Consider the following 24104-nt stretch of genomic DNA (forward strand, 5'->3'; position numbering starts at 1 on the left):
CTACTGAGTTACAATGTGTGCTCTGTGTAGAAGTGTTTGTGGCTAGTGTACTGCTATGATGCAAGTAGTCCACTAAATACTCAAGCAATCCTGCACATATAAGATTGCATGTATAGTTAGCACAATGGTAACAACTCAAACACACAAAAACTGAAACATTGGTTTGTGTATGACAATGAGTAATTTTTCGTTCAATAAATTTCTCAAACGATGCGAAATGCTGAGATTTCAATAAAATAACATCAAGGAACATTTCAGCTCTAATACTTTTTATTAAGGTGGTTCTAAATTTACTTATACACTTAACATTGTTGATAAGAAGTGTCTCTCTGTTTTCTCAGTGTTAGAAATGGCGTCTCTGTTCAGGTAGAGACCCTCACTCTAGTCAGAGTAAGTGAGTTACACACCTAAAATAACCCCTGCTCACCCTCTTGCTAGTTTGGCAAGAGCAGTCATGCTTATCTCAGAGGCAATGTGTAAAGTATATGTACATACACACACATACACACACACAGCAACACAGTGAAAACACTACAAAAGGAGTCTACACCAGTTTAGAAAAGTAGCCATTATTTATCTGACTAAAACAAGACCAACCAACAAACATACACAAGTCAAGATATAAATATTGAAAGAAGAAATAAAGTTCAGTTCTTAAACATCAATGGTTGCGCTTGATCAGAACAAAAAGAAGCATCAAAAATAAAAACAATGGGAGGCGCAGGGGAGGAAAAGTGGCAAAACAGCAGATGATGCATCTGTTTCTTACTGCTACAGTGGAGGTGATGCGTCATTTGCGGGCATGAAGAGTCAGTTCATTACTGTGATGCTGTGTTGATGAAGAAAATGGCCCCAAAGGACGATGCATTGCTGATGCGTCGAAAGTCAAGTCGCGCTGCATCAATTCCACAGCGTTGAAGCAGGCGCTGCAACGTAATTTGGGGATGCGTTGCTCGAGACTCCCGCAGCGGCAGTTTTTTAGAGGTGCGGTGACAAAAAGCTGGGCCTTGCGTTGTAAGCTGTGGTCATTGCATCCAGCAGGAACTGCTCTCCAGTGCAGGAAGCAGCAATGTGTAATGTTTTGGTGGTGCTGCACCGATTCCAAACAAAGCTTGTAGTCGATGCATGGATTTTCTTCTTTGTATCTCCAGAACGCTCTTCCAAGGGCCCAGGAACTAGATTTGGCACCATTTGGCAGAGCAGAACTCACAGCAGCAGAGCCCAGGTGATTACAGGTAAAGTCTTTGATGGTCCTGAGACTTCTTAACAGGAGGCAAGCTCAAATCAAGCCCATGGAGAACCTTGGAAGCAGGATGTAAAAAGCTAATTCCAGTCCTTTCACTCCAAGGACAGAAGCAGCAGGCCAGCACAGCAAAGCAAAGAGCAAAGTGACGGTCTCTCCTGACAGCAATCCAGCTCTTCTTCCTATCAGAATGTCCTCAACCCACAAGTGGTTTTGAGTATATGTGTCAGAGGTCAAGTACTTATAACCATTTCAGCCTTTAAAATAGGCAAACTTCAAAGGAAAGTCTTTGTTGTGTACAAGACCTTTCCTTTCCCAGCCCTGCCTCCAGAAACACTGCAGGGGGGGGGGGGGTGACAACTTTGTATGAGGACAGGCACAGTGTTATTAAGGTGTCAGTGTCAACTCCACCCACCACTGTAGCTCAGGAAGGCCCATCAGCCTGGAGATGGGGCATCTGGATTTGCAGGTCACACCTCAGCTCCATTTATGTGGCTGGCTAGAGTGAATGCATAAACAGCCCAACTGTCGCCCTTACACAGACGTGTATTTAGAGCCAGGCAGAGGCACAGAATGGTTAAATGTAGAAAATGGCCACTTTAAATTTTAAATCCAAAGAGACCAAACTCTAATTTCCGTCACCCAGGCCCTCGTCACCAGCCGACTGGACTACGGCAACGCCCTCTACGCCGGTACCACCGCCAAGCTCCAGAAGAGACTCCAGCGGATCCAGAACGCCTCAGCCAGACTCATCCTCGACATCCCACGAACCAGCCACATCACCGGACATCTGAGAGACCTTCACTGGCTCCCCGTCAACAAAAGAATCACCTTCCGCCTCCTCACCCACGCACACAAAGCCCTACACGACCAAGGCCCGAGCTACCTCAACAGCCGGATCAACTTCTACGCTCCCAAACGCCACCTCCGATCAGCCAACCACGCCCTCGCCGCCGTCCCCCGCATCCGAAGAGCGACTACAGGAGGAAGGTCCTTCTCCTACCTGGCCGCCAAGACCTGGAACTCCCTCCCGACCGACCTGCGCCTGACCCAAGACCACCTCTCCTTCAGGAAGAAGCTGAAGACCTGGCTGTTCGAGCAGTAGCGGCACCCCCCCGAGCCCCCCGCGCCTTGAGACCCTACGGGTATGTAGCGCGCTCTATAAGTGTCACTGATTGATTGATTGATTAATTTCCTATCAGTTCCAAATTGGTAGATACACTTGAAAGATGTTACAAGGCAGCTCCAATGCTAACCTATGGTAGAGACAGACCTTGTTCTAGCGAAAAACAAACTTGGCAGTATTTCAATTGCAGGACATGTAAAACCCAACTGTACACATCATGCCTTTTAAGTGGATCACTGAAATAATATCGACTGACAAAATATCGACTTGCCAAAATATCGTGGACAAAATATCGACAGTCAAAATATCGAGTTTGTATCTACAAACAGGTAAGTACAAAAATATCGAGTACAAAATATCGTTAACAAAAATATAGATGTAAAAAATATCGACTTTATTAAAAACAGTGTTAAATTAAATTAATATTAAATTTTAATTACTAAAATATACTTAAAACGACTTAAATTAAATTATAATAATTAAATAATAAATGAAAATAATAAAAATAATTTTTTTAAATCTTATTTGTTGACCCTGAACCCTAAAAATACCCCTTTACCCAAAAACCCAAAACTGACCCTGAACCCTAAAAATACCCCTTTACCCAAAAACCCAAAACTGACCCTGAACCCTAAAAATACCCCTTTACCCAAAAACTGAAAACTGACCCTGAACCCTAAAAATGCCCCTTTACCCAAAAACTGAAAACTGACCCTGAACCCTAAAAATACCCCTTTACCCAAAAACTGAAAACTGACCCTGAACCCTAAAAATACCCCTTTACCCATGAACTGAAAACTGACCCTGAACCCTAAAAATACCCCTTTACCCATGAACTGAAAACTGACCCTGAACCCTAAAAATACCCCTTTACCCATGAACTGAAAACTGACCCTGAACCCTAAAAATACCCCTTTACCCATGAACTGAAAACTGACCCTGAACCCTAAAAATACCCCTTTACCCATGAACTGAAAACTGACCCTGAACCCTAAAAATACCCCTTTACCCATGAACTGAAAACTGACCCTGAACCCTAAAAATGCTCCTTTACCCAAAATTTATCAATATTATTTAATTACCAATTAATTATTAATTAACAATAACAATAAAATAAATATATTAGAACATTAGGTGTAATTATTTTAATAATTAATATTATTTTTTCAAAATTAATTACTTAAAAATAACACAAAATTATATATATTAAAAATGTACTTTAATTAATGTAATTAACTAATTACAATTAATTAATTAACAATTATTTACTAATACAAAATATATTCAAAATTATATTAATTAATTAACTAATTTATATTAATTAATTATCAATTAATTATTAATTCAAAATATTAACACACATATATTAATTAATTAATTATTATTAAATTACTTCCCACCCTATTCCCCTATAAACCCACAACCCGCTACAGAATTACATTACGCAATTATTAACAAAACAAAATTCATGTAATAAAATATTTTATAACATTAATACACACTATTCACACATATTATTACATAAAAATACACTATAAAATATTATATATTATTAAAAAATCGATATTTTTGCTATCTATATTTTACACAGTCGATATTACTTCACTTACCTGAAAAACGATATTTTTGTAGTCGATATTATGTCTAGTCGATATTTTGTCCAGTCTATATTTAAAACTCGATATTATGTCCAGTCGATATTTTGGAGTCGATATTTTGTCTCTATACCCTTTTAAGTACACTGCACCCTGCCCATGGGCTACCTTGGTTCTACCTTAGGGGTGCCTTACATGTAATAAAAGGGAAAGTTTTGGGCGTGATAAGTAGGTACACTTGCCAGGTTTACATGGCAGTTTAAAACTGAACACAGAGACACTGCAGTGGCAGGTCTGAGACATGTTTGTAGGGCTACCAATGTGGGTGGCACAATCAGTGCTGCAAGCCCACTAGTAGCATTTGATTTACATGCCCTGGGCACCCATGGTGCACTGTACTTGGGACTTACTAGTAAACCAAATATGCCAATCATGGAGAAACCAAATACCTGTACTTTGTAGATAGGGAGTGCTTGCACTTTAGCACTGGTCAATAGTTGAAAAGTAGCACACAGTCAAAAACAGGAGGTCAGAGGCAAAAAGGCAGTGGAAACCATGCCAAAAGATGCCAGGCCTAACACTCACCATTTTATTCTGTTCTATTAGGAAAAGATGTTAGACATGTGCATTCTTCTCTCATTCTCATTCTCTCTCTATCTCTCTCATCCTCTCTCTCTCTGCCCCTCTCAGGGCCGGACTTGCCCTAGCGGGCACCAGGCATTTCCCCGGTGGGCCGCCAGGTTGGTGGCCGGTTTTGTTACCAGGGTTGGCAATATTGGCCCCCTGTAATAAATTCAGCCGAAACTGGCCCTAGCAAACAGCTCAGCCGCACCCCCCTCCCTCCCAGGGAGCAGTTTGCCAGGGCAGGTTTGAGTTACCAGTCCAACACTCTACCCTCTCTTGCTCTCTCACCTTTTCAATGTAATTTAATCCAGTTTGACCTGATACTGGCTTAACAGCATGTGTTTCCAGTTGCCTAAGCTATACAGAAATTGCTGAAATGTGTTAAATAAACTGTGAAGTATAATAATAATGTTTTCCACTAGTTTGGGGTGTTTGTCTTTGCAGAACATGGATCTTAAGTTCGTCTTTAAGCTCTGAAACGTTAGCTGTTCTGTAGGTGATTTATCATCACTCGCAGGCCTCAGCACATCCTGAATTTGTAATGGGGAATGGAGTCCTCATATGTGGGGCAATGCATGTCGAAGAATTTTCTTATATGGGCCCCTGTGACAAAGTTGACAAATACGGCCTTTTTGTGCATTCCAAGTCTTTCTGTGTTTCACTGTTTATTCTCCAGTCCTGTGTCTAATTTTTGACCCTATATTTGGGCATTATTTGCTTGGAGTTTTCACAGTGGGATGCCTGCAAAGGCGTGGTTCAATTCATTTTTCTTTGTATCTGTGTTTAAGCTATTAAGTGTGTCTCATCTATTTTTAAGCTTCCTGTGAAGAAGACACTGCCTAGCAGATTGGAGCACTTCATTAGCGTTTCCTCTATGCTTGATGTTCCCAGTACGAGTCTGTATCTTTGTTTCAGTACTAGATCTGGGTTGTGTTTTTATGGGTACCAATTTTTGCACAGGGGAGGTGTGCATATCAACCTCTTTTAAGTGGATGTCTTCTTTTCGTTGTTGAGTTTTAAACCAGATTGTTTTCTTATTTCTTTTCATGGTGCGTAATGGGAATTTTACAGTCTATCTTTCATTCAAGTATTAGTGGGTGTGTTGGCCTAGTCCAGGACAGTCACTAATGTTGTGGGCATTGTTGTGGATCTTCATTACTTGTTTACAGAAGTACAGGTGGGTGTTTTAGTTAGTTTAGTGTCCTACTTGTTGTAATAATGGTGTTGTCGCCTTTGGCAAACAGGCTTAGCATTGTTGTGAATACCAGGCACCCGGTCTGATTTGTATAACGTCTAGCATTATTGTCCGATTTTTTTGTCTCAAAGTCAAAGTCCATCCGTCTATGTAAATGTCCCGATACCAGTGTTGGTGTCCACTGTGTCAGTGGTTCAGGGTTATGGAGGCCTGACCCTCTCATATTTGCAGCATCATTATTGGTCCAACACATCCACACACTTATGCAACCAGCACAACACCACATGCCTTAGCGCTGCTCTGCAAACACGACTAAACCCAAACAGAATTCCTCAACATCTACAATATATTGCGAAGACATGATACATAGTGAAGAATCTCTGCATAACACCAATGTCTCACAAGAACACCATACTCTCCTCCAGCCACGCCCCTTACTGATGGTGCTCTTCAGCAGCCCTAAATGCAGCGCAAATGAACACAGCCGACAACCTGGCACCACACTCTCGGGCAATGAATGGACCTCACATGCATGTATGTATCACTCTAGAACAGCAATACCTCATCTTCCATAGCATAATGAGAAAACAAAGGAGCCACCTGAGGACCTAAGCCCAAAACATAAGGCAGCAAATGCAGCCAAACAGGATAAACAGTATCATTTCACTTCCCATCAGAAAACAGAATGCAATGCTGAGACAGCTCAGGGTCAGCCGACCAATACTGCGCGCGCACACACACAGGAACCACGCTGCCAAAGGCAAGACAGATGCAAGTGTATTCAACACAGCCCACATCTAGAACCCATTCTTAAAGATAAAACATAGTCCTGACTGATGCCTCAAGTAAGTCCCACTGCTGCAGATACGAAAGAGCACACTAAATCACCACAAGTTAAATGACCTCACACTAAATGTACTCAACAAAACCAAATGCAATCAAACTGTTAACTGTGTTAAAACTATCCAGATGAGAAGGTATCACTCTTGCACACCATTCATCCCTGTACAAGACTAAGGGTGTGCGATGGATTATCAGGCAACCTCCTCTTCTAGTACTGGGATATTACTCCCTCTCCCTCTTTAGCACAACTGAACGTCGGGAAGGCTGCAGCACTTTGACTGCTACTAAACTCCCCGACAGTGCACCTTGTTTTACACCATCCATGTACTGTAGTACCTCTGTTTATTCCCCCAAATGAATTCACTGAGGCAAGGGTGATGTTTAAATTGTTTTATTAACAGAGCGCCGGGGCGAGCGTCATTCGGGCTCAAAAGTTGCGGCTCTCTGAAATCGCTGCACTTCCGTTTTCGCCCGCGGCGCCGCCCGAGAACCACTAGACCGTCACCACATGAACTAGATGTACTTCCTGCCTAATCTGATTTAGAGGACAGTGGGCAACTGTTGACCTGGAAGAATACAAATACAAGCTGTTCAAATTTCCAGCACTTTACCTGCCACAGCGAGACATAAATACAAGCACCAGGTGCACTGCGTTCCTGTAAAGATGGTAAATCATGGAGACCACACCTAGGTATTTCTGCTTAACTCTTTATTCTCACGGAGCGCCGGGAAACACAACTATTCAGTTGGAGAAGTGTGGCTCAGGGGTTAGAGGCGGCAGACCCGGAAGCTGGGATCAGTCCTGGACCAGGGTTCAATTCCCCGCCTCGGCAGGTCTTGGGCTAAAAATTCCACGGACTCGATAATTCTAGCTCCGGTGCCTTCTTGACTCACGGGTTCACACTCTGCGACTCTGGGCAATAGCTTGCTTAATCTCCACAATGGCCCCTCGCGGTGGGATGCCTGACTTTCACCTTGTGGATACCCGCTGGGGCTATCACACAGGGGAATATCAGGACGGGTTCCCTAAGCAAGCGCCGGGACACCCACTGCGAGTAGCTGTGCGCTATATAAGCTCAACTACATATAAGCCCAACTACATTTAACGGTCGGCGCCAATAACCACAAGATGGCCACCTTCCGTTTCCACTACTCCCCTTCCTGTTCCGTCTGACGGAACACTAGAACGCTGCCACATATCTCCCCCCTTTATGCAAATATCACAATAAAACAAAGTTCTTACTTCCAGTCCATGTTAAAGTCTTTATACTTCTCTGGCACCTTTACTTCCCTTCCAACTCTGGTCTTCACCTTCGCTGCTCCTACATTGCTGTTCTGTTCTTTCTCTCCTATGGGCCTCCCTGCGCTTCCACTCTCGTTGTCCATCACTTCCTCATTCTCTTATTCCTTGCACCAGCTCCTCAATCCTTCAACCACACCTGCTTCGCCTACGCCATCCTCTACTTGCGGCATTCCTTCTTCTACATTCTCACTTCGCTTTCGACTACTTCCTTCTTCTCCATCTTCCACGACGTTCTCTGCTCCACCATCCACTTCACGTTCCCACTTGATGATTTTGCTGCATTTGGCTATCCTGTCCTGCGACCATACCTTCCCATCGCTGAGTAAGGCTGACCGGGCGTACGGCTCTAGAACTTGCAAGGGTGGTGAGAACTTGCTTTCACCCTTCTTCTTGAGGACGGCCAGCTTGACTCTCACCCTGTCACCCCTTTCTAGTTCTGCTCCTTTCACGTTGTGATTTCTATTGAAATGTGTCGTGTACACCTCTTGTGCTCTCTCCAAGTTCCTTTTTACCACTGCTGGAGACCACTTGCTCTGTATTACCAACTTCCTCCATGCCACGTTGTCCTTGGTGAATGCTTCTCTCCCCCTCAGGACCTTGAAGGGGCTGTATCCTGTGCTTCCCGGTGTGATCCGGTATGCCCAAATCATCTTTTCCAGTTCCTTCTCCCAATCTAACCCCATCATTGATGGCTGCCTGGATGGTACCCATAATTACGCGATTAAATCGCTCCACTTGGCCATTACCTGATGGATGATAAATTGGCGTGTGTTTCACTTCTATTCCGTTTCTCTCGGTGAAGGCAATCCACTTGGCCGAGGTGAACTGCGGCCCATTGTCGCTGATGATGACCTTCGGGATTCCGTCTCTGACAAAGGTGGTCCGCAGGAAGTTTACAACTGCTTCCGTGTCCATATTTTCTCTCACTTCTATTTCTGGCCATTTAGAGTATTTGTCGATGAGAGCCACCACATACTTCTGTGTCCCCGCTTTTTTTAAGACAGGCCCCATTATGTCCACCGACAGCATCTCCCAGGGTCCATCAGGTATCGGGAACTTTCCTAGAGGGGGTCTGATCATGCTTTGTGATTTGTCTGCCTTTGCGCACGACTCACACAGTCTCACGTGGCGTTCGACCTGCGCATCAATGGCCGGCCACCAGTATGCCTGCCTGGCAAGGGCTTTGGTTTTTGTGATGCCCTGGTGCCCTTCATGTAATAAAGTCATTAAATGTTCCAGTATTCCTTGGGGTGGTACTACTTTGTCCCCTCTCAGCAAGAAAGTGGGATTCTCGGCCAGTGACAGTTCATCTCTCACTTCCCAATACCTCCGGAGTTCCTCTTTGAGGTGTCTCTTCTCTGGCCATCCATGGATGACGTATCCCTTGATGGCTTCGAGGTCACTATCCTCTTTGTATGCCTCTTCCCACTCTTGCGCACATATCACTTTTTCGGTATCCTGAATGGTGGCGACCACATAGCCTTCCCAATTTTGTTCCTCTTGGCAGCTTGCGTCTTCCATGGCTGCCGCCCTGCTAAGGAAGTCCGCCACCTTGTTTTGCGGTCCCGGGATGTGTTCCACATCATATACAAAGTCCAACAGTCGCAGAGTCATTTTCGCGATCCTGGGCGTAGCATGAGCATGGCCACTTGAGGTTAACACTCGGACTAGGGGCTTGTGGTCCGTCTTCACCAAGAATTTTGCTCCCCACAGGTATTGGCGGAATCTCTCCATGGCCCACACAACTGCCAACATCTCCTTCTCAATTACGCTAAACTTTTCCTCGTTGGGTGCTAGGGATCTGGATGCGAAGCTGATTGTCACTGTCTCACCATTCTCAGACCGTTGCATCAAGACTGCCCCTAGGCCTTTGTCACTTGCGTCTGTCGTGAGGATTGACTCTGCACTGGGGTCGAATCCTTTGAGTGGAATGGTGGCACTCATCTCCCTCTTCAGTGATTCGAACTCGGCTTGTCCTCCTGGCCCCATTGGAACTTGTTCTTTTCCTTGAGCAGCTGACGTAGGTGATGCGTTTTGGTGGCAAAAGTGGGGAACAAATTTACTGTAATATTCGGCCATTCCTAGGAACGACCGAACATCTTCTTTCTTGCTCGGGGCGGGGGAATCCTGAATCGCCTTCATGTTAGATGTTTTAGGTTTTATCCCTTCTTCGCTCACCTCATGACCTAAGTAAGTGACTGACTGTACTCCGAATTTGCACTTTGACCACTCCGCTGTTAACCCATTGTCCTGCAGGGTTTTTAGTACTTTATGAAGTTTTTCATTGTGGTCGTGCATGGTCTTTCCCATCACCAAGATGTCATCTTGGAAGAACTGTACATCTTCCACGCCCTTGAGTAGTCTGTGCATCATCTTCTGGAAAACCGCAGCCGCCGAGGCCAGGCCAAACGGCATCCGTACAAATTCGTAACAGCCAAACGGCGTGATGAACGACGTGAGGTGGCTGCACGATGGGTGTAGTTTCACTTGGTGGTAGGCTGACGATAGGTCCACAGTGGAAAACCACTTGATGTTTTTTGTCTTCGCTAGCATCTCGTTTATTCGAGGCAGGGGAAACTTGTCAATGATTATATTTTTGTTTAGTTCTCTAAGGTCCACGCACAGCCGGACCTTTCCATTCGGCTTCTGGGCTACCACCAGGGGAAAAAGCCATTCAGCGCTTTCTATGGCTCTGATCACGCCTTCCCTTTCGAGTCTGTCCAGTTCCTGTTGTACCGCTTCCCTGCTCCGGAATGGGATGTTCCTCACCTTGTGCACCACCGGGGTTGCCCCCTCCTTCAGCTTGATTAGGTGCTTGTATCTCGCTAGTTCCCCAATTTGGCCATTGAAGACTTTGGGGTATGCTCGTTTCCACGATTCAGCGTCATCTCTCCTGTCCATGTCCATCAGTAGGATCTTCTCAATGCCTCCGGGGTTAAGTTGTATCCCTAAGGCTCCTTGGTCTTTCCAACTCAGAACAGAGGGGCCTTTCTCTGCAATGTACAACTTGCACATGGCCTGTCGGACTCTGAACTCAAACGACAGGGGGCAATACCCCAACATCGGGATCTTCTGCCCTGTGTAAGTGACGGGTCGCAAGTCCATGGGGTGCAGATTTTCACCGTGTTTAGATACGAACCTCTCTTCCCATACTTTTCTTTGTATGATGGAGATGGGAGCCCCGCTGTCCGCTATCATTTCCAAAGGTATCCCTCCGATGTGCATGTCCAATCTTGGTTTGTCGGTGCCCGACCCATCCAACTCCAGCACCTGGACGTCTATGTATAGTATTTCTTCCAAGTCTTCTGTTTCCTCCGATCCGGTTGTTTCGTCCTGCTGTTCTTGGTCCACATACTTGACAGATGTTCCCTTGGTTTTGCGGCGGCATACCTTCTCGTAGTGCCCGAACACTCCACAATATGAACACTTTGCCCTAAACGCAGGGCACACCTTGTCGTTCCCTAGGTGCGTCGTACTCCCGCATCTATAACAGCTTTGACGTCCCCCTTTGTTCGCTCTCTGGTCTGCAGGATTGGAATGTTTAGGACGTCTTCCCTCTTGATATCTCTGCGGCTCTCTTTGCTTGGGTCGCTCTCCCTTCCCTTGCGTTGTTATCTTGGATACTGTTTGTGTTCCTCCCGTTTCCTTCTTGGCCGCCTGGGCACATCGTTTGGACAGTTCGACCTTTTTAACCATTGCCCAAATTTCCTTGAGGGGGGCATCTCCATTCACCCATAGCTTCTCCTGGACATGGGTGCTTGACGTATGCATGATAATTTGGTCCCTAATCAGGTCGTCATGTAGTGCGCCGAACTTGCATGTGAGTGCTAGTTTCTGCAGGGCTACAACATATTCATCCACCGTCTCATTGCTCTTCTGTTTCCTCTGGAAGAAGTTGTAGCGGTCAATCGCAACACACACGACCGGTCTGAAATGCGCGCCCAGATCAGCAATTGCGTGGCTGAACACATCAGTGTCTGTGGCATCTCTCTCTATTTTGACAATGGTGTCGTAGACCCTTATCCCTTCAGGGCCTAGATTATGCAACAGAATTTTTTTTCTTCTCTTGCTGGAGTATGGCGCACCCGCCTCTTCTTCCAAAGCATCGAGGTAGTTGAGGAAATACCTCTTCCAGTCCTCCCAGAGCCTCTCCGGTTCCCCCGAATTGGTCAGGAAAGGTACCAGTTGCGTGAGGGACGACGACTGTACCGCCATGTTGTTGGCCCTTCGTCTGGCGGGCTGGATGGGGACTGCTCTTCCCGGGGGGCTACCTGGCGTGGGTTGCACCGCTGCGTTCCTTGCTGCAAGGTCTCCGTCACTGTCTTCCTCTAGCGGGGCGTGCGCGGGTGCAGGCAGCGCCAGCGGGTCCTCTTCTCCCTCAGGATGAGTTACGTTCGGCCCCCTTTCGCCTTCGCGCTGTTCCACCACTTTGACAGGCGCAGCCACTCTCCGCGGTCCCTATGCCTCCACAGGCGCGTGTCTGGGCTCCTTTCTGCGTGGGCCGCCCCTTCCTCCTGCCCTGTGTGGTACCTGGTGGGGACCCAGTGTGTGGGTGGACGTTTGCCCCGTGATGTCCAGGACCAGGTGGGGAGCCTGCAGGCCTACCTCCTCCAGTAGTGCTCCTGCGGTGCACGGCGGACCTGGGTTCGCCCCTCCCCGCGCCTGCTGTGGTCCTCTGCCACGCTCCGGGGATCGGCTGGGCTGAGTGTCACCGGTGCAGCGCTCCCGGTGCAGCACGCTGCGTGTGGGTTGGGCTTTATGCCTGAAGCCTCGTCGCCATTGTAAAGATGGTAAATCATGGAGACCACACCTAGGTATTTCTACTTAACTCTTTATTCTCACGGAGCGCCGGGAAACACAACTATTCAGTTTAACGGTCGGCGCCAATAACCACAAGATGGCCGCCTTCCATTTCCGCTACTCCCCTTCCTGTTCCGTCTGACGGAACACTAGAACGCTGCCACAGTTCCCAGCACAACTCACACCAAGTTAGCCTACACATATGAGATACATTCAAGGAGTGCACAAATAGGCAATCAGACACTAAATGGACCACTCCAGGTTCCAGGTCTTCACCATCCATCAGAGCTAACTTACCTCACCAAAAAACTCAAGACAAAATAGATACAAATGGCCTCTGCAAACTCGAGATTGCTCAAAGCCAATAGTTGTGTAAACATCTACTTTCCTGACAGCACACAGGACGATGGGGTCATATCAACAGAAGTTGTGCTCTTTTCAGATACTAGAATCTGTTGATTGTAAAGGCCAAGGCAGCAGTTCTGTCTTACATCTTGGCCTTATAACGGCCAAGGTAGCAGTCCTATCTTACATCTTGATCGTGAAGAAGTCTGACTTTGTTTTATTTATATCCACACTTCATTCTGTCTGTGTGTGAATTGATTCGACTTCCTTGCCTATTTCTACCCCAAGCTATTTTTAAGCAAGTTTAGCAAAAGGCATGTTTTTATATTGATTTAAAGAGATTTTTGAAATCTAGAAAGTGTTCACATATGTATCTCTTCCTCCTCACTTCTCCCTCTCTCTCATCTTGCGTGTGTGTGTCTCTCTCTCTGTCCTATCCTCTTTCCCTCTTATTACCTCTTGCTCTCTCTTGTACACTCTCATCCATATGACCATATCTGATCTTATCCTTCTCATTCTCTCTCTTTTGCATGCCTGCCTGTCTCTATTCTCTACATGAACCTCTCCTTCTATCTCTAATGTTCCTCATGCACTAATTCTCCCTCTCTTTCACTATTACTCTCTCACACGTTCTTCTTCTGCCTGCCTCTCAATTTATCTGAGTTCCTTAAACCAGATCTCATTTTCTACACGTTGATGAATGCACGCTGGTGGTTGAGCTCCCTATGTTTTATCCATATGTCTATCTAAGTTCTGCCTTTTTACTAATTGGCTCTCAAAATTCACTAATAATCATCAGTCTATGTCTTGCTGCTACCTTTATCTCTTTCTCTCATTCTCCTTTTCTGTACATCTCTCCTCTTTCTCACACTGTTTTTGTTTTTGTCGCTCTGTATCCCTTTTTCTTTTGCGTCTGTCTCTGAGTGTAACTTTCAGATATATATGGCGCCCTTAGGATCCGTAAATGTCTTCCTGAAAACCTTTCACTCCTGCACCAATATCCTTTTTTTCTAACATCTATCAGCGATCGCTGCCTATTATTCTGAAACTGCTTGAACATAAAAAATATTAGTGTCAGACATTTCAGCAGACTGTTCATTTTATTACATTGCATAAACTAATCAGTAGTTTGTGTTTGACATGTTGAGTGCCACCTAGTGATTACTATTTGGCGACATATTTACAGACATTAACATTGTGCTCAGAATCCTACTGTCCCTTTAACCGTTTATGTTGTGTTTGTCTTTGTAATTATTATTAGAAAGAAGCCCAGATAAAGTTCCATGTTCTTCTAACATCCTATGAATTAATCACCATTGACCATGCCATACTGGGATCCATTGAATGGGCTTGCCTCGTGGTGGATGAGGCTCACAGACTGAAAAACAACCAATCAAAAGTAGGTAACTTTCACGGGAACTCTTTTTACTTTGATGATGTCTTAGAACAGTGGCATCCAATGTTGGTGAAGTAGCGCTAGGTCGTTCATGCCAGATTTTCAGGATACCCATGGGAGATATGTTTTCATATAATGACACCAAAAGTGATTAATTTACAAAGTGTTTATCTGAAGAAAAAAAACTTGCATGCATTTGGCCATTGCAGACCAACAATGGACACACATGTTTTGGAATGACATTCACAAAAAGTTGCTGGTGGTAAAATAGCTAAGGTGCTTGGGGCCATATGTATCAAGCAAATTAGCATTCGCAAAGGCCGAAATTTCGGCTTTTGCGAAAGCTAATTTGCTAAATGGTAGTATGACACATTTTGGCAGCAAAATAAGGAATCGCAAAATTTGCTATTCCTTATTTTGCGATTGCACTTAAGGAATCGCAAATTGTGAGATTCCTTAAATGCAATGTATCAACGGAAAATTAATGCAAAAATGCCCCTAAGGATTCACAAATTACCACCAACTTCTAGTTGGTGGTAAGTTGCGAATTCTTTTAATAAAGCAATTTATTTAAAATCCAATCGGAATTTAGGAATGTTAAGGAATCGCTAAAAAGAAGCGATTTCCTACATACATACCATTTTGCGATTTCTAAATAGCGATTCCTTAAAAATCGCTATTTAGAAATCGCAAAAGGTCAGGATGATACATATGGCCCTTGGTATGTTCCAGACAACAGGGTTTGTTAACTGGCCAAAGTTGAACTGATAAGAATAGTTGCCATAGTTTGCTTTTCTCTTGTATGTTTTCTTTCGGGGGTTTATAGTGAGTGTGAGTATGTCAATGATAATCTTTGCTCTTTTTACCTGACCTGTCTTTAATGATTTTATTTCTAAAACCTAATAAAGATTATGAACTGGATTAAAAAAATAGTTGCCTGCTGGACCTTGGGGTCCAGTTTCATGAAAAACTAAAGGTTGATGCTACTGGCAATGTATGTATTTCTGATAAAACGTGTTACAGAAGCATGATACTTGTGTCAACTCCAGTTCCAGTACTGACAATGTGATGTCAAGCACAAGCATACAGGTATCGATTGAGCTAATAATCTTGTTGGCAAAAGCAGGCCTATCAAATGGGGATGCCATAATGGTCAGTATTAACATAGCCTCACACTTTTTGAAGGCCCCACAAATGTTGGCAAACATTGAGGTAGATATTTGAAAGCAAATCCTTAGTCTATACTAATGTCGGGTCAACTAACATGGCTAATGTCACTAGACAGTGTGAGATGCTGGCTGGGCCATGTGCTCTATTTCAATGCCGCACATTTTGTTTAAACTACTGAGGGCCCAGCTCGAGTGTTTTTTACTTTGGCCACCACGAACGTCTGGTATTGCTGTAGGTCCTACTGTACTTGGAAGATCTCGAAGGAGATATTGGTCAATTTGTGAATGGCCCATAGAGCAATGCACAAAAGAGGTCCCAAGCTGATTCAAAGAGAACTTACTCCTTACAACCCCATGCAACTGCTATGATCTAACACGCAACAACTGTTTGCAGTCCCAAGGATAATGAGAGCTAGGAGTGGAGGAAGATCTTTGCACCTAAACTTTGGGACGCAATCCCACATAACCTAAGGCAAATTAAATCTAAATTAGCTTTCAGGATATTGTTAAAGATCACAATTTTTTAATCATGATTTTACCTACCTTCTTTTAATCTGATCTTTTCTGGATAATACTTTTTTGTCATTGCACTGGGAGCCCCTTTTGGGTAGCCAAACGCTTAAGAAATCTCCATGAATAGAATAGAATTTTGTGAAGGAGCACCCATATGACATACTCCAAACCAGGCCCTAAGTAATGTAACAGTTGTGTGTTGATTGTAAAATGTCAGGGGTTATGAAGGAAGCTACCTTCAAAGAGTATCTACATACATGGATATTTATGTGGCAGACTAGGTTTATTTAGTTGACTATGTAAGTGTACATCATTTATTGTGCTGGTTGGGAAAATATGCAGATTATTATCACGTAATTTTTTAATAAATATAATTTTGGTTAAATATTGTAAAGCAGTATGATCTTGGAAGAACCTAAACATTGGAACGGTAAAGAGCAGGCTCCAGGTAACATTATGGAAGTGAGCAATCATCTCAATGCACTCACAAATACACTGTAAGAGGGGCAAGAGGACTAGAAGGTATAGATTCTGATGTGCACTATTGCATTTTATAGTGTGATGGCACAATGTGCTTAAAGTTGCTCTAATGATAAACGAAAAAATAGTTAAATAATGTAAAATCGGGTAGGATTGGATAGAGGATCCAAAGACCAGGTTACAGGACATGAAAATTATACATACTGATACCCATTGGCATTATTAGGGCCCTCATTATGAATAGGGTGAGGGCATTTACTACAAATATTAAATACCATTACCCGGGGTGAAGTACTTACCATGTGTGATAAATACCTCCTGTTCTGAGTTGTTAATGGGAAATTTGTGCCTAACATGTAGAAACAGTTTTGATATTCAAGGTCATTCTTACAGCAGGATATCTTTCGGTATTAATTCTTCACGGTTTTCCTTTTCTGAGCAATCGTCGATTTCTTTGTACTCCTAAAAACTACTCACAGTTGCACAATGCCCTGGAACCATTAACATAATCAGCTGCTCCCAACCACTAATGGTTTTAAGGCCTCGGCAGGGGGGTGGTAGACGTCCCTATGGAAAGGCCAGGCACATGTTGTGAAACACAAACTCGAGTAAATGTTACTACTCTACTTAGGCGGTCCCTCCAAAATCACTCAGGGGTACCTATAGGGGGGCTCATAACCAAGAATTCCAAGCAGGAAAACATATTGAGTCTGCCAGAAATGATGATAACAGAAGCAAAGCAGCACAAGGTAAGGGCCCAGGGTTCTTTAATTTTACAGCCATGCAGCATTGGGGGATGAGGCAGCCCAACCATATTGGATATCAAATAATTGTAAGGATATTCTGAAGCTCAAAAAAAGGTTAAAAAATCAGGTCTTCATCCAGAACGTTTCTTACCTTGATTCCTTCAAAATGCTAACTTAGAAATCACTCATTACTCACATGCACTCCAATATATGTATCCTCCTGTAATGCAAATATATCTAAGGCTATATAATGACTTGCATGCAGCTAAAGAGGTTTGGTTCAGCTGTTGCTGACTAATGACTAATAAAATGAATGACTGTTAAATCACCAGTACTACTACCACATGACTTTCTTTTCTAAGTTCTTTAGGGTATTGAATAGCTACAAGATCGACTATAAGTTGCTGCTAACTGGAACTCCACTGCAAAACAACTTAGAGGAACTTTTTCATCTTCTCAATTTCCTGACACCTGAAAGATTTAAGTAAGTCACTGCATTTTATTTCATTGCATTATTAACAAACGAAATACTGTTATGGTATCATTACTAGTTTGATTAAAATAGACAGTAAAAAGACAGCCAACTCAAGTGGATATGTTGCATTTTTAGGTCTTAGCTACAGAAAGTTTTAGCTGTTTTTTGGCAAGACCTATTGCTTATGTGCATAAAATATACACAGTGTGTGCTAAGGGACAGCCTTTTGCTCATGACTGGATGGCTTATTTGTCTGGCTCAGTTGTCTGCTCTTGACTCAACGGTGTTCCTCCTTACTCTAGTGTTTGTCCTGCCCAGCTGCATTTTGGTCTCAGAGTGTTCTGATGGGAGTTGGATCGCTCCCCTGCATACTTGAGGGGACTCTTTTTTATTTGTACATGTGTGAAATGCAGCAGCTAAAAGTTTGGGGGTTACCTTGTTGACTAGATTATATTTTATAACTTATTTAAAAAACTAACTTTTCAGCAACCTGGACGGGTTCCTGGAGGAGTTTGCAGACATCTCTAAGGAAGACCAAATTAAAAAACTGCACGATCTACTGGGTCCCCACATGCTGCGGAGACTGAAGGCAGATGTGTTCAAAAACATGCCTGCCAAAACAGAACTGATTGTTCGAGTGGAGCTCAGTCAAATGCAAAAGTAAGTTTCGAATACTCACGCTCCCAGTCTAATGAGTGCAATATTAACAGAAATAATAGCCATAATTCTAATAATATTTATTTTATAGTCACTGATGCTATTATAATCATTGTTATTATTAGTATTAGTAGCAGTAGTAATAATATTTTTGTACCTATTAAAATAGCCGCCATTACAAACATCACAGTTTAAAAATATTTTACTTAAATTGAACATTTTGTAATGAATTAAAATTGACACACCCTTTTAAGAAAGAATGCAGATATTACACATTCGTTCACATTACAATTATAAGTCACTATACTTAATAAGCATCCATAACATATAGCTTTCATCAACCTGCGTGGCATATTTGTTATATTTTACTGACTGATTACACTTCCTCTCTCAGCTCTTTGGTACATTGTTGGTGGCAAACATGCTGATCATTACTAACAAACTTTGATGGTGTATTCAGCTAACACTAAAAATGTGCCTTAGTTAATCTAAATCCAGGGTTAGCTTCAGGAAACATGTCAACCCCTACATTCCCAAAGACAGTAGAGAGATAACCGATGCAGAGGAAGCAAAGCTATGCCCCAGTTCCTTCTTTCAGGTTGTACTGCCATGCTACCTAAAGGCCACCGACATTCCAAGCAGATGGTTTGCTACAGTCTACTGGAGCAGAGTAGATGTGATATATTCTTAAAACTAACAGCCGTGGCCGGTGCAGGTAAGAGCGGTGTGGCCAGGCGGTTGGGAGGGGGTTGCGGGGGATTTAGACGGACGATGACGAGGGAAATTTACATAACGATTTGATTTTACCTGGTCATCGTCCGTCGAAATCCCCCTCCCCCACTTGGACCCACCACACTTACCTGCACCGGCAGTGGCTGAAAACTAGCTCTTGTTTGACTTCTTCTTGAAGGACATTAACTGAACACATACCTTTTAGGTCTATTGAAACAATAATATTGAAATATTTTGAAAAAATAGGTGTTCCACTGAATGAAATTGGGACAATTTTAAAAACAGTCTAGGGCCCTGTTTACAAGTGCCCCGGAGGGAGTTTGGGTATTCAATGGGCATAGTAAATACCAACACTGCAGGGTTGCTAAATACAGTGTATTCTCATTTTGCCCCCGAAAATGGGGAATTACATTCAGAATTGGTGCTTTTCACACCACATGCATGTGAATTCGCAGAACATTTTTCACCCAGTATATGTTGGCAAGCTTGATTTGCTAAAATTCACAAGGAGAAAATGTGGGTGTTGCGGTAATTACTGCAGCAATTATAATTCCATCATCTGCAGTTTAACATGTTACGGCACATATCTGGATTTAACAGGGCACTCCTAATTGGAGCCTAAATTAAATGTAAGGTTGCACCACACAGAGAGCACTAAAATGCTAAAAATGAACGTTGTAGGGGGCATATCATGCAATAATTGCCTGGGACCCAAGACATATTCTCTAAGCTGATATTCGGAGGAGCATGATGAGGTTACGTGTAAGTGCCTCAATGATAATGTCCTCTAGAAGGTTTAAATAATGGTATTAGAGCATGGCACTTGGTGCACCTGGGATTTAGAGGGATCTTTTTGAGGATGTAGTTTAGACAAATGTAAATAAACTTGGTGATTTTGCCTTATCTACTCGCTAAGCATTATAAGTTGACAGGCACTGTGGTGTGACATCATGAAGAACATGAGAAATGCTGATCATCAGCTGGTAAATTATTATTATGTTACCTGTTTGATTGCTACAGAAAACATGCCATTACTGCCAGTTAGAATGCTCTTTCTAAGAGATTTTGTTGGCTAACAAAGCATTTAAGACCTAATGCTTGATCTAATTAGCATTTAAATGTCCTTATTCTCCAATATCTGCTGTATTACTGTCCAAACCTGTCTTTTATTAGTTACTTATTAATTTGGAAAGAGAGATCTACAGTAAGAGACTCTATCTAAGGGGAAGGTGGGTGTGGTCGGGGTATAACACCACTTCCAATACCTTAATTGGGTTTTACTACCGTGTATTTCTCCCTCCTCATAGCAGAGAAATCCATAGTAGTAAATGCACTTACTCTTGACAGGAAGTTTTCTGTGAATTTCTGGCAGGTGTAAATTTAAGAATTTTTATGTGCACACAAATTTGCGACCTTAAATATCTTTGTGAATAGAGCTTGTTTCTTCATTTACCCACACCCGATTGTTGTATTTCAGCGAGTTCTCATGTATAAGACATCCATACCCTAACTCCAGCCAGAATCAGTCCACCATCAAATGTCTTCTTTTCTATAAGGGATTTGAGAGGAACCATTCAACATGTTACACTACAAAAAGTATGATGCCACCCTACAATTTCCGCTGTCTTCTGTTCTTGTTTTACATATTTATACTTTTACCTTTCATTCAGGAAGTACTACAAGTTTATATTGACTCGAAATTTTGAAGCACTGAACTCAAAGGGTGGTGGAAACCAGGTTTCATTGCTCAATATCATGATGGATCTGAAAAAGTGCTGCAATCACCCATACCTGTTTCCTGTGGCTGCAGTGGTAAGTTTGTATTGATACAGTGACCTGTAAAAATGACAATGCCATAGCTGACTGATTACACCTATGTGAAACTAATTAACTGTATTTAATCGTTGTGTAAAACCAAATGCATTCTTGGAAAAAGTTTCCTAAATTATTTAAAAAATAAAACCCTCTGTTGAATGTAGACCATTTGAGACACAAATAAGTTCGTTGAAATGTTATTAGTTGACAAAGGGACACCATCAGCAATCATACAAAGGACCTGAATTACAAATGTTTTGTGCACACGAGTGAAAATGTGATGCACAAAAACAACATCAAAATGTATTACTCAAACTTTCACATTTTGATTCACTCAATCAGGATACTTGACTATTTTAAAGTGGAAAGTGCAGTTAATTTAACAATAAGTCTACTATTAAGTAGTTTGTTTCTGTTATTGTAAATGTAGGACTATCACTAGGAAATGGGGTACTGCACAAAATGTTCTGAACACCCATAAACACATGCATTGTGCATGTAGTTTCCTACACCGGAAATACATTTGGTAAAATGATGAAGCAAGAGACAAAAAAAAGTAGAACAACAATTTAGAAAGCATTCATTTCCATCCAGTACACTCCCATACATTACCTACCATGAAAGAAGTCCCAGGAATAACAGGGCGAGGAGCATGAGCAGTCCTGGAACTCTACGATTTGATAAGATTTCTAACTAGGATCTTAGTACGTCTCTGAAACTTTTGGAAGTGTCTGTACGTAATAGGCATACATCTATGGTTCATAGAATTTGAACTATTCAAGAGAAGATTGTGAAGGGAACTAGGAAGCCTTTTTACCATAATGTCTTCCAGACTGAGAAAGGGCTTTTATCCAGCAGGTAAATGTGAACATAGGATGCAAAGTAACAGAAAATGAGAGCTTCTATGTCACAAATCAGTGAAGACCACATTTAGAAAATTGGAACGGAATAGGAGAAAGGCATTTAACTAATTTAATTTTTCAGAAAAAACACCTTTCAAACATGAGAATAAAATAAATTGTCTAATGCCTTAAAAATTAACAATAATGTTTTGATGCATGCACTCATCATGATTTGGTTTAGTTGTGCCTTTTCTTTGCAGTATTTTAAACGTGTGCCTTTTCTTTGCAGTAAATCAAAGCAGTATTTGGTTTGGCTTGTCAATTACAAAATTCACTATCTGTAGTTTGCAGACCTGACATCATAGTTTATGACAACAACTAGATAAGACGTAGAATGGTAGATGGATAACTGTGAATCACTGTTATGTCTTTCTCTAATGGGTTCTGAGTGACATCAACTAAACACTAGGGGTATTGTTTATGAAAGGCTTGCACCGCCTGAGCGTCACTTTCTCTGACTGTCCGGTGGCGCAAGCCTTTCAGTCATATCTATAAGGCCTCGTAGTAGATGTGGAGGAAGACAACGCAGCGCAAGTCGCTACCTTGCCGCAGCGTATCTCAGCGGAGGATTTATGGAACTCCCTTATGAAGAGTCGTGGGTTGGGTGTGTGATGAAAGGATGCAGCCAGTATTGTGAACGCATAGGTCTGTGGAAACCAGGAGTGGTGGAAGCAAAGTACAATGAAATACGAATCAATCACTCAATCAATCAGGGGTTGTTAAGCGCGCTACTCACCCGTGAGGGTCTCAAGGCGATAAGGGGGGGTGGAGGGAGTTCGCAGGTTTGTTTGCCGAAGAGCGATGTCTTGAGAGGTGTTCAGGGAGGGTGCGAGTCTGATGTCTACCGGGAGTTCATTCCAGGGTTTGGCTGCAGAGTGAGAGAAGCTTCTTCGTCCTGCTCTGAGGATGTGTGGGGTTTCGGCCAGTGCGAGGTTGGAAGATCGGAGGTTTCATTTTGGTATGTTGAAGTTGATTCTGTCGCAGAGATATTTGGGCCCGGTGTTGTGTAGACATTTGTAGGCGTGGATGAAGATTTTGAATGTGACCCTTTTCTCCACAGGGAGCCAGTGGAGTCTTCGTAGGTGTTGGCTGATGTGTTCGTGCCGGGGGATGCAGAGGACGAGTCTGGCGGCGATGTTCTGTATCATCTGGAGTTTTCAGAGTAGGGGCTTGTTCATGTCGGCGTAGAGAGCATTTCCATAGTCCTGTCTGCTGGTAATGAGTGCGTGGGTGACTGTCTTCCTTGACTTCGGGGGGATCCATTTGAAGGTCTTGCGGAGGATGCGCAGGGTGTTGAAGCAGCTGGAGGTGACGGCGTTGATCTGTCGGTTCATGGTGAGGGATGAGTCGAGTATGATGCCGAGGTTTTTGGCAGAGTCCGAGGGGGTCGGTGGGATTCGAGGGCGGTTGGCCACCAGGTGTTGTCCCATGCTGAAGGGGTGGTTCAGATTACGAGGACTTCTGTCTTTTCAGCGTTGAGCTTAAGGCAGCTGTTGGTCATCCAGGCTGCGACCTCCTGCTTTCCTTTCTGGAAGTTCAATCTGGCGGTGGTGGGGTCTTTGGTGAGGGAGAGGATGAGCTGGGTATCGTTGGCATAGGAGACGATGTTGAGGCTGTGTTGTCAGATGATGGTGGCGAGGGGGGCCATGTAGATGTTGAAGAGGGTCGGGCTTAGTGATGACCCCTGTGGGACTCCGCAGGTGATTTCAGTGGGATTGGAGAGTAAGGGCGGCAGTCTGATTCTTTAGCTTCTTCCGGTGAGGAATGATCGGATTCAGTCTAGGGCCGTTCCTTATATGCCAGCGTGGTGTAGTAGTCTGGCGATAAGTGAGTGGTAGGAGGCTGCTGATAGGTTGAGTAGGATTAGGGCTGCAGAGTGGCCTTGGTCCAGGAGGGTGCAGATCTCATCAGTGGCAGCGAGTAGGGCGGTCTCTATGCTGTGGTTACTTCGGGATCCGGATTGGGATGGTTCGAGGATAGCATTGTTTTCGATGAATCTCGTCAGTTCCCTGTTGACTGTTTTCTCTGCGACTTTGGCCGCAAAGGGGAGGAGGTAGATGGGCCGGTAGTTCTTGAGGTCGGTGGGATCAGCTGTCGGCTTCTCGAGCAGGGGCCTGACTTCTGTGCATTTTTTAGTCGTCTGGG

At 43.5% G+C, this 24104-nt stretch overlaps 1 protein-coding gene across 1 annotated transcript in view; it reads left to right on the forward strand.

Annotated features, from left to right (window-relative positions):
* Positions 1 to 24104, forward strand: part of CHD5 (chromodomain helicase DNA binding protein 5) — a 1029381-nt gene that overhangs the window by 536263 nt on the left and 469014 nt on the right. Inside the window, exons 16-19 of the mRNA XM_086921723.1 lie at positions 14336 to 14473; positions 17741 to 17862; positions 18340 to 18513; positions 20913 to 21054. Coding sequence (XP_086777849.1) covers positions 14336 to 14473; positions 17741 to 17862; positions 18340 to 18513; positions 20913 to 21054 — 576 coding nt within the window. The remainder of the gene's footprint in view (positions 1 to 14335; positions 14474 to 17740; positions 17863 to 18339; positions 18514 to 20912; positions 21055 to 24104) is intronic.

The sequence above is a fragment of the Lissotriton vulgaris genome, chromosome 5, assembly GCF_964263255.1.
Source record: "Lissotriton vulgaris chromosome 5, aLisVul1.2, whole genome shotgun sequence".
NCBI lineage: Eukaryota > Metazoa > Chordata > Amphibia > Caudata > Salamandridae > Lissotriton > Lissotriton vulgaris.